The sequence below is a fragment of the Boleophthalmus pectinirostris genome, unplaced genomic scaffold, assembly GCF_026225935.1.
Source record: "Boleophthalmus pectinirostris isolate CB_2022bp ecotype Guang Dong unplaced genomic scaffold, ASM2622593v1 HiC_scaffold_16, whole genome shotgun sequence".
NCBI lineage: Eukaryota > Metazoa > Chordata > Actinopteri > Gobiiformes > Gobiidae > Boleophthalmus > Boleophthalmus pectinirostris.
The window spans coordinates 968,004-980,387 of record NW_026571095.1 but is presented as its reverse complement, the minus strand read 5'-3'; the positions used below and the strand labels follow the sequence as shown (position 1 = coordinate 980,387).

Here is a 12,384-nt window from a genome sequence, read left to right as displayed (position 1 = left end):
GTTTTAGTCCTGGTTAGTCCTGGTTCAGTCCTGGTTTGGTCCTGGTTTTTGGTCCTGGTTTGGTCCTGGTTTGGTCCTGGTTCCTGGTTTAACCTGGTTTAAACCTGGTTCAGTTTTTGGTTTAGTCCTGGTTCAGTCCTGGTTCAGTCCTGGTTTGGTCCTGGTTTGGTCCTGGTTTAGTCCTGGTTCAGTCCATATACGGTGCAAAAGTTCAGCATCTTCACACAGTTCTGTTGGTGAGAGTAAATTAAAGTACTGCAGTAGTCGTGTACAGTAATACTCTAATGTAACAAATGTCTTTGAAATCACAGTAACAAGTCATAAATAACACTTTACAGTTTTGAAGTATTCTTCTGTCAAAGTTCTCAAAACTATTTGCTGAAATGTGAATCAGTTCAGTTCACATGTTCCTTTGGGCTGGTCAGAACTATCAGTTACATGTGTTTGTGGTATCGTATTTTTCAGTTTTAGGTTAGTACTGGTGTTTATTTACTTCATATATTTGTATCAGAGGAGTTCAGATCAGTGGAAACTCAGTGAAGTGATGTCGCTCTAAATGCTTCTTCACCTTCTGATGTGGGAGTTTTGAAGTGAACAGCTCCTTTTCCCTTTAGTTCAATGGAGACTGGCGATTCCAATCTGAAAGCAGACATCACTCCGACAACTGCTACCAGGATGAATAATATCTTCACTATCTCTGCTCCTTCTTTCACATTTTAATTTTTGTTGATTAAAGTAACAAGATTTATTTAACACAATCTCGGCTAAAAAATTAAAATCTTTTTCATCAAAAGAACGAAATCAAAATTTATTGGAAAAATTGACACATTTCCACAGCCTCTCATCAAGCTCCACTCTGCTCCTCTATGTTACTCAGTCTCTCCTCTTCTTCTCCTCCGTGTTCACTTACTCTCTCCTCTTCCTCCACTTCAGGTTCTTTCTTTTTCCTCTCCTCCATGTTCACTCTTTCTTCTTGCTCTCCTCCAGGTTCCTGCCATCTCTCTGGCCTATGAGACAGCAGAGAGTGACATTATGAAGCGTCAGCCCCGAAACCCCAAAACGGACAAACTGGTGAACGAGAGGCTCATCAGTATGGCATACGGACAGATCGGTCAGTACTACACTATTACTACACTTAGTGCTGTCATGCGATAAAAAAAATTGAGAGATTAATTAATTATGATCTGTAATTAATTAATCTAATTAATCTCTTTTTAATCTCACCTAAAAATGCTGAGAAAAGCCTTCAAGTTGAGGTATTTTCATTTAAATTCATTATTACATTATTGTGGCAGATCAAAAGACTGATATAGAACAAAAAAAAGTGACTTTATAAAGTCATTTATTGTTTAACAAATCTCTCCAAATTGGCTGTTGAGCCCAAGTCTCCATGAATAAGAAACTGTTTGCTGTAAAGTAGCAAAGACGAGGAAATCTGAACATAATAACTTTAGTTTACTTAAAGACAATAAAAAGTCCAGTCTTTCCTTAACCATGTTAAAAATATTATTGATAGAGAAATGCTTTATATATGAGATCACTGGTTTTAGTCCTGGTTTAGTCCTGGACTGGGTTAGTCCCGGTTTAGAGGTGCACAGGAGGAAGCGCGGTTTACGCAGCGTACGCGAGAAAACGTACGCGGCGCACGGGAGCACGTCGATGTCCGCGCAGTAACTACGGAAAGAAACGTGGTCCGCGCGTTCTCAGGTTAATGACGATAATGAAGGTGTGTGTTTGTGTTTGTGTGTATTTGTGTGTGTTTGTGTGTGTTTGTGTTTGTTTGTGTTTGTGTGTGTGTGTTTGTGTTTGTGTGTGTGTTTGTGTGCGTGTCCCCTCATGTGGCAGGTCACTATAGGACAGTAGTGCAAACATCATGAGCCTATGCAGGTTGTTTTCACCAGTGACATTTAAGTTGTAGGCGATTTTATATTTGTTATTTTCTTTTCTATTTCACGTCGGGAGAAGAATTTCCAAGACACGAATGTGTTTTTACCTGTGCACTGCTGACTCTGTTCTACTGACTCTTCAACTTCGTCCATTGTGCGACTAACGCCGCAAACGTTAACATGACGTTTGCATCGCTCTTACTGCGTGCGTTTTGTGTGGGTTTCCGGCAATGAGTGGAAAAAATTTATTAATGTGTTTTTTTTGTGTGTGTGTGTTGTCCCAACAACACATAAAATCAGATTTTATAATAAAGCAACTCGCATACAGAAACTGTAAAGTTAGAGATTAAAAATGAGATTAACGCGATTAAAAAACATAACGCGCTAAATATGACTGTAATTAATTAATCGCAATTAATGCGATAATTTGACACCCCTAACTACACTATTACTATCTATTACTACACTACTATTACTACTATTATTATGAAGCTGTGTTCAAATGACGTGTCAGTCCAGTTTTATATATAAAAAAAAAAAAAGTGTTTCTCACCTTCCACGGTGGTTGGTCTCTCACCCTCATTCAGCTCGGGTCGTCTACCAGAGGCCTGGGAGCTTGAGAGTTCTGCGCAGTATCTTTGCTGTCCCCAGTACTGCACTTTTCTGGATTGAGATGTCCGTTGTTTTTCCCGGTATCTGTTGTAGCCTCTTCCAGTTTAGGGTTGCTCCGATCACCACAGGCACCACTGAGGCCTTTACTTTCCAGGATGCGAGAACAAGGCTCTATTGGATATTTATTTATTTATTTATTTATTTATTTATTTCGAGTGAACCAGACTATTACCTGTTAAGTCTAGGGCGTCCTGCGTTTTTGCAGCGTGTCTTCAGGTGTCAGCGCAGTGAGAATCTATCGTCAAGGCAGCTCGTCTTGAGCGTTCAGGAGTGTCCAGGACGTCCAATGGCAGAAGTTGAAAAATCTGAACTTTTGCCATCAGAAATGCTGCGTCAACCAATCAGGGACAACTATCCAGTGCCATAGTGACATCATTATCCAGGAGAAGGAGAGGAAAGAGAAAGACGTCCAACTAGAGCAGGGGTGTCAAACTCATTTTCACCAAGGGCCACATTTGGATCATGGTTGTCATCAAAGGGCTGGTTGTAAAGTTAAGACTGTAACAGCTACTCTGTATATGCAGTATTGGTATGTTACAAATGAGAGACTGTAATTGATTTTTCATAATATTTATTTAAGTTTCAAATATTATATAATATTGAATTTGTTTGTATTGATCTACTGACAAAGTTAAGATATTCACATTACTCCTTCAGTAACAGAGCAAAATTTACAGATCACAAATAATAAATTGACAAATCTTATCAAATTAATTTAATTTACTTCCCTCAGAACCTTTCTCTTTCAGGGTGATCTACTGAGAACTTGCATAACAGATCTAACATGAAGTCTTCAAAAACTGTAATAAAAGTTATTTTTAGAAAGGTTGTCAGTCTCACTATATTGGTCACATTATCATTTCTGCTCTCCTCTGAAGTCCAGTCCAGTAATCATGAACTGAAAATAAAAACACAAAACACAATCAAACATTAAACTAGAGATATTAATTTTAAAACATTAAAAACACAAAATGCTCACCTGTTTGTTTTCTGGCTGGAGGTTTGACATCGTTTCCCTCTGGTCAGCATGTCCAGATCTGGTTTTAGGTCTTGTGCTGTAGCAAATCCTCAAAACAGCACGGAGGTTGTCATCGGTGAGGCGTGATCTATGCTTGGTCTTGTTTAGATTCATGATAGAAAACATCTGTTCACACAGATAGGTGCTCCCAAACATAGACATAATACGGGCAGCATGAAGTCGAAGCTGTGGCATCACATCAGGGGGAAGCAGACGGTAAAAGTCCTCGAGTGCAACGTCCTGGAATTTTGATCTCAGGCCACTGTCGCTCTGAAGCTCGATTAACTCCATCTGAAGATTATGAGGTGCGTTGTCAACATCAGCAGTAAAGGGATTGGCAAAGAGGGCAAATTCTGAAGTCAGAAAAGCGTCGGTCCAATTCATTAATTAACCGGGTTATTTTGGTTACCAACCGAGCACATGAAAAAACTGAATTTAAGGCTGAAATCCTCTGGCATACAGGAAAGTGGGCAAGATTGTCCTGTTCTAGTTGGGACTTCCAGAGGTGAAGTTTCCGCTGGAACACTGAGATTGAGTCGGACATCTGCGTGATGACTTGTTTGCGTCCCTGCAGTCTCTTATTCAGTTGGGCGAGATGCTCTGTTAGATCACACAACATGGCAAAATCGCACAGCCACTTTGGATCTGATAGTTCGTGCAAAACTCTTCCTTTGCTTTGCATGAAAAGCGCAATTTGCTCCCTGAGCTAAAAAAATCGCTGGAGGACAGCGCTTCGACTGAGCCACCTTACTTCTGTGTGATACGGGACATCTCCATGCTTAGCGCTGATCTCTTGTAAAAAGTGCTGAAACTGGCGGTGATTTAGGCCACGCGCACGAATAAAGTTGACTGTTTTCATTACAGTGGCCATATACATCATCCATTTCCAGAACCTTTCCACACAGAGTCTCTTGATGGATAATGCAAATGATAGGTTATCGGACGTGCAGGACAGTTTTCTTGTAGCATTTTCTCTTTTACCAGTCCAATCAAGCCTCGTCTTTCGCCACACATTGCAGGAGCGCCATCAGTAGTCAGCCCCACTAATCTTTCCCACGGTAATTTACAGCTAGTTACGGACTTCTCCACCGCCTCAAAAATCTCCTTCCCTGTTGTTGTCCCATGCATGGGAACTATATCCAGCAGCTCTCGGTGACAGACAGATCTGCCTTTAGGCCTCGCACAAAAATGGACAGCTGTGCTGTATCTGTGTTGTCTGTGCTTTCATCAATGGCTAATGAATAAGAAAACTACGTGCGTCGTTTGTAATCTGTGATGTAAGATTCCCTGCTAACTCTTTCACTCGGTCAGCAATGGTGTTTCTTGACGAACTGACATTTTTAAAAGTCTGTATCTGGTCCATACCTGCTCACACACCCTTCAGCATGCACTGCTTTATAAAACGCACCCCCTCAGAGAAGCACTTGGAAGCGCGAGCGATTTCCTCCGCCACTATGAAGCTCTCACTGCTGCATCGTTCTTGGCTGTAGCTCTTGAAAACATATCGTGCTGCGATTTTAGTTTTCCTTTTAATTCTTGGACAGCTCGTTGTTTTTGTTGGAGACTAAAATTAGCATACTTAGTTCCATGTTTTGTGTCAAAATGCCGACGTAAATTGTACTCCTTCATTATGGACATTGTCTCGTTACATAAAAGACATACCGGTTTTCATTCTCCTTGAAGTACAAACATGTATTCATTTCCCATCTTTCATGAAATAGCCGTCCTTCTTCATCAATTTTTTCTTTTCTTGGACATTTCGGGGAATTTGTTGAGTTTTCTCCGACAGAGCGCGTTAGGGACTCGCTCGCAAAGAGGGAAACACCCCACTCTAGTGGCGGGATCATGGATCTATTAAAATTTGCGGGACGCGGGCACTTTGCGGCGCATTGTGAGAAATGTAGTAGCGGCACAGAATCGCAACATAATAATAAATTATACCTTTTAACCCCTTGCGGGCCACATAAAACGGCTTAAAGGGCCGGATGCGGCCCGCGGGCCTTGGCCTTGCCACATGTGAACTAGAGGTTCAGAGTGTTTGCAGTAAAGTACTACAGTATTACAGTAAAATATTACACTATTTCAGTAAAGTACTACACTATTACAGTAAAATATTACACTATTACAGTAAAGTACTACACTATTACAGTAAAATATTACACTATTACAGTAAAGTACTACACTATTACAGTAAAATATTACACTATTACAGTAAAATATTACACTATTACAGTAAAGTACTACACTATTACAAGTAAAGTACTACACTATTACAGTAAAATATTACACTATTACAGTAAAGTACTACACTATTACAGTAAAATATTACACTATTACAGTAAAATATTACACTATTACAGTAAAGTATATATACACTATTACAGTACACTATTACAGTAAAATATTACTCTATTACGTATAAAGTACTACACTATTACAGTAAAATATTACACTATTACAGTAAAGTACTACACTATTACAGTACTACACTATTACAGTAAAATATTACACTATTACAGTAAAAGTACTACACTATTACAGTAAAATATTACACTATTACAGTAAAAGTACTACACTATTACAGTAAAGTACTACACTATTACAGTAAAATATTACACTATTACAGTAAAGTACTACACTATTACAGTAAAATATTACACTATTACAGTAAAATATTACACTATTACAGTAAAATATTACACTATTACAGTAAAGTACTACACTATTACAGTAAAGTACTACACTATTACAGTAAAGTACTACACTATTACAGTAAAATATTACACTATTACAGTAAAGTACTACACTATTACAGTAAAATATTACACTATTACAGTAAAGTACTACACTATTACAGTAAAATATTACACTATTACAGTAAAGTACTACACTATTACAGTAAACTACACTATTACAGTAAAGTACTACACTATTACAGTAAAGTACTACACTATTACAGTAAAATATTACACTATTACAGTAAAGTACTACACTATTACAGTAAAATATTACACTATTACAGTAAAGTACTACACTATTACAGTAAAGTACTACACTATTACAGTAAAATATTACACTATTACAGTAAAGTACTACACTATTACAGTAAAATATTACACTATTACAGTAAAGTACTACACTATTACAGTAAAATATTACACTATTACAGTAAAGTACTACACTATTACAGTAAAAGTACTTACACTATTACAGTAAAATATTACACTATTACAGTAAAGTACTACACTATTACAGTAAAGTACTTACACTATTACAGTAAATATTACACTATTACAGTAAAGTACTACACTATTACAGTAAAGTATACTACACTATTACAGTAAAGTACTACACTATTACAGTAAATATTACACTATTACAGTAAAGTACTACACTATTACAGTAAAGTACTACACTATTACAATAAAGTACTACACTATTACAGTAAAGTACTACACTATTACAGTAAAATACTACACTATTACAGTAAAATATTACACTATTACAGTAAAGTACTACACTATTACAGTAAAGTACTACACTATTACAGTAAAATATTACACTATTACAGTAAAGTACTACACTATTACAGTAAAGTACTACACTATTACAGTAAAGTACTACACTATTACAGTAAAATATTACACTATTACAGTAAAGTACTACACTATTACAGTAAAGTACTACACTATTATAGTAAACTACTACATTATTACAGTAAAATATTACACTATTACAGTAAAGTACTACACTATTATAGTAAACTACTACATTATTACAGTAAAATATTACACTATTACAGTGAAAGTACTATAGTATTACAGTAAAGTATGAGACTATTACAACATTATTTCAATAAAGTACTGCACTGTTACAGTAAAGTACTACACTATAAGTATAAATATTTTAAGAACATTTGAGTCGATTCAACTTGACAAGTAAAATTATCTACTGATTTTGTTTCTTATTTTAAGCACAAAAGTGTAGACAGATATATTTTCAGATTTGAACTACCAAAAGTCTTGTTCATTGGCAGATCATTTTACATCATGAATTTTTGCTTTTTTTTTTTTTTTTTTTTTCCAGAAAGTCTATGGGAAAAATGAACGTGAAATGTACTTAGGAACCAGTGTAAATTCCACCTTCTCTTACTTGTACCTTCAGATTAAAAAAACTAAACAGTGCCCCACCTTTGAAAGCCAGTGTACCGTGCTCTTACCTGCTCACAGATGTAAAGTTGTCAAATATAATGTCATTTACAGCGCCTTGTTGATCCTCCCATATGGCCCTTAAACTGTGCGTAATCCAACCCATAATTCACCCTTTTGTTTCTCTGCGTTAAACCTATACGAGACAAACAGACCCCTCTCCGGCGTCAGCCACAGTCCCTGAAAATGATTTGTAGGAGCGCGTTTGCCCCGTGATCTCCTCCACATGAATCACAGCGACAGGATGAGGCGCGCGCTAACCTGTGGCCCTATAAACACTACAGACATCCCATAATAAGCGCTGACATTTAGCACCACGTCTTTACCCACGTAACCCCGCGCTTTTAAGCACTTAGAGCCCGGGCGGGTGAACACGCGCCATCGCCACGCCAATTTACCGCTAATTGACGTGACATTTACGGTACACAATGTTTAGCGCACCTGCTTTGAGATCTCGCCTTCATAAGAGTAATACAGGAAATCAGGCCGTTCCGCTGTAAAGGCGTGAGCTGAGGTGCATTATGGGTAAACATGCAGCGTGGAGTGGTCGTACACGTGTGCTGTTTGTATCGTTCCAATTACATGTGTTTGTAGAAGAATAGTGGCATTCATATGTATAAATCATATGTTTTTTTCAGTTATAGGTTTATACTTTGTTTATTTAGGTCATATTTGTAGCAGAAGAGCTCAGGTCGTTGGTAACACAGTGAAGTGATATAGTGTGATGGAAATACTAAACGTCCTATATTACACAAAGTGACTCTTGTGAGCTTTAAGCCATGTTATAATCTGTTCCTTCTCAAAAACAGACCTGGAGTTGTGCAAAGCTTTGGGATGCAGGAGTGCTACTTGGATATGCAAAAATTGTGCAGAATTGTCCTTTTGGTGCTCTTCAGTGTAAGGACCAGTCTCACATACAAAGTAGGAAAAAAAAACTGAGACACTCAAAAAGTACAAAATAATGAAAAACCTTTAATACCACATGGCAGATAAAGTTAAAATACGCCAACGTGTTTTGGCCCTTCGGCCTTCATCAGGGCAAACTCGAGATGGAGATCACAGTGCACATTTAAAGTAATAGGTGTAGGTCATGTTCACAGTGGGCTGGCCCACAGTCCCCTAATGCATGATGGGACATGTAGGCTTAGCAAATTTTAATCAATCAATCAAACGTTATTTATAAAGCGCTTTTCATACACAAATATAACACAAAGTGCTTTACAGTGATTCAAAACAATTCCACTTTTCCACATTTTGAATGGGCAAAGTGGAATCTCAGCACAGTGAAAGGAGTGATCATCCTGTTTATGGAGCACATAAGGAACACAAGTCAATCAAGTGGGAGAGACGTCTTTTCTTCTAAGTTTGTTTTCACTTAGGACACCACAGTTGTCTCATACAAGCAAAAGAAGATCAAGAAAATATGAAAAATATGGTCTTCTTGCTCTTTGAAACATTATATTTATATATTCTTCATCTTTATTAATGTGAGGTAGTCTATTTAGACATTCTAATTAAATCTGTAGTTCAAACTTAGGTATAGACACTTACTATGAGGGAATTCTTGGTCTGGGTCAGATTTAACCCAAACATGACTGTGAAGGCTTAAGAAATGAACAGTTTGTAAAGTTTAAAAACATAGTGGAGCATTTTCTCTATCACCAGATGACATCACAAGGTGGTACAGAGCCAGGCATCATATAGTGAAGATGACCAAGCTTATAATGTAAAACTTACTGTAATGAAGTTAAAAACAATCAAAAAGTCTGAGGGACTTGTTGGAATTAGAATAAAAGTCCTTTAATAGTTACATGGGACAAGCCAACATGATTTGACACATGAGGAGTCTTCATCAGGGCAAATAATGTCACCCCCCACGAAACCTAAAGCACGTGATCAAATATACAAGATTACAAATCACCAAGAAGAAAAACACATTACAAATGTACAACTGTTTTGTAAATTGTGTCCAATTATTCTCCAATGTTTTATTGCTGATGTATTTCCTTATTCATTGTGTTTTTTTTGTGTAAACAGTACAATACAGCGTGTACTTCTGTCTACATGTATAGCTTCAGCTTATTTACAAAACAGTTGAACATTTTTAATGTGTTATTTTTTCTCTGTGAAGTGTTCCATAGTGCTCCTTAGTGCTCCACTATGTTTTTAAACTCCACACACCTTCACTAGAATCATTTGTATGACTTCAGACCTGGAATTGTCGATCTCTACTGAAGTAAATGTAAAACGAGCTGTTGAAAACTACCACTGCATGACATCACAAGGTGGAGCTGAGCCTTTTGAGCTTTGGAGATGCAGACAGCTCAACAACCCAGGATTATTCAAGCATAAGTGTTCACATTACAAGCTTGCTCAGTCCAGTATTGTTCTAATAAGACACCCGGATGCTCTCATTTCCTCTCCACACTCCAGGTATGTTTGTGACGACATTATAACATGGACAGAAAAATATGTATCCTTGATCCTTTAAAGGCACTCTACCAAATTTTTACCGTCTTAAAAACGTGAAAAACAGAATGTGTTAATTTTAAACAGTTTGCAGTGGTCCAAAGTTCTTCCTTTCTTACATAACTTATGCATTATGAACATCCTAATTATTCACCGCGATGAGTTTATAAGCACTTTTCTCAACTTTCACAGACCAGAGAGGAGTTTTGCTGTGGCGGAAAAGCAGACAGCAACTAGCATGCTAATTACACACCTGATTATGTGACAAAACACTTTATATTTGCATGCAGGTTATATATATTTGCAACAGACTGATTTTGACCTCAAGAGCTGCTTATACGATATACGTGTACTCCTGGGCAAGATTCATTTTGTTTAAATACATAGAAAATCAGGTACTTTTACATTTGCAGTAAAACTAATGCCTGTGGTTTTGCCCATTTAGCAGCAGGATAATAATGGGCTATAGACTGGTTTTACTTGGCGTTTTTTAACATTCTAGAATGTGATGATTTCATACTCTTAAATTGGAGAGCTAGAGACAGGTTTCTCTTTGTGATTACTTTGTACTTTGCCATGAAATCTCCAAATGTTGAACCTGATCATTTCTATTATGGACCCAAGAACTGACTGAATTACAACACAAATCTGCATTTTAACAATGTTCACTTAAGCTGCCCCCATCTGGATTAAATAATATCAGCCTATCGAATGTTGTGAAGTCACCTGAAACCCAGCAGTATCAGATCATATATTATACTGATACTTTGCAGTGACTTCATGCTGGGGTGTTCTACATGTATCTCTATTGGCGGAATATTTACCCCCTCAAAAACGAGATGGCGAAACATCTCAAGGCGTGGAATGATGACCCTCTCCAATCAAGATGTGGAGACATCTCAAGGGGCTTATCCTCTAAAAAAATAAATATGAATTTGAATTTACCATGGCGACACAAGGCACACATTAGCAAACACTGACAAAAAAGTTTTAAGATTGTGTGAAAACTCAAAGGAAAATACAAAATGGATTTAAACAGCACATTTTCAGGAGCCAACAAAACTGGACTTGTGTAACATCACAAACTGTTAGAGTTCCAGCTTAGTCAGTCAGATCCCCAAGAAATCTTGATGACATCTAGCCAGGCTGGTGCCACCTAGTGCCTCCACTCAGTTTCAATTTCTCTCCAGCGACTAGGTCAGGAATTAAAATACACTAGACGGTGTGCAAGAACCCTAAAAGTTGTAGACCTCGCACCGGCCAATCAGCGAAGAGCTGTGAAGTCATGATGTCAAACTCTTAGCGCCTGTCTGGGTGCGTTTTGTGGAACAACACAACAGTAAACAAAGCGGTCAAGATGGATGTAGATGAAGACAGACATTCTGTGTTGGCAACGATTCCCAAGATCGAGGATTTAAAGACGGAACAGAGAGAATGTTTGGTGAATTTTATCAAGGGGAAAGACATTATTGTGCTTCTTCCTATGGGATATGGGAAAAGTTTAATATACCAGGTAGCGGCGCATTACATACGCCACAACCAAATAGCAGCGATTGGTTAAATAAAAAAAGTACTTGCCTACCATCAAGTAAACAAATTCTAATGCTGCGAGCTCAGACGGTTTCCACAAAGTAAAACCGGCTGATGAATCAGGCTAGATGACATCAACTGCAAAGTATAAATATCTGAGTTTTTGCATTATTTATTGTTTATTTATTGTTTTGTCCTTCCAGTTGCACTGAATTCAAATTACAAATCAGCTGTTACATCCAAACAGCTCCTCGTACTTTTTCTTAGTTTATTTTCTTACCTTTACTTGAGTGATCTCCTGAACTTCTACTACTGCTGTCCTTCTGTTTGGATATAATATTGAAGTAACAGTACTCTTACTTCTGTCCTCCACGTCTGGGCCTAATGAACTCAGTGTATACTCAGTGTATATTCAGTGTATACTTCACCACATCAGTGTAAATGAGCCTCTCAGCAGGCTCACTTTAGCACACACACATCACACGTCCATCAGCTCAAAGTGCTCCACCCATTCTGACAAAACACATTTGCCAACGTCAAATTAAAACCACATCATCTCTGTTAATAACTGCAGTCCTCCAGCTTGTCTTGGCTAGTCACA

General features: G+C 37.6%; 1 protein-coding gene across 1 annotated transcript in view; it reads left to right on the top strand.

Moving 5' to 3' along the window:
• atp1a2a (ATPase Na+/K+ transporting subunit alpha 2a) overlaps positions 1–12,384 on the top strand; it is a 350,773-nt gene that overhangs the window by 294,773 nt on the left and 43,616 nt on the right. Inside the window, exon 19 of the mRNA XM_055151513.1 lies at positions 988–1,111. Within this exon, the coding sequence (XP_055007488.1) occupies positions 988–1,111 (124 nt within the window). The remainder of the gene's footprint in view (positions 1–987; positions 1,112–12,384) is intronic.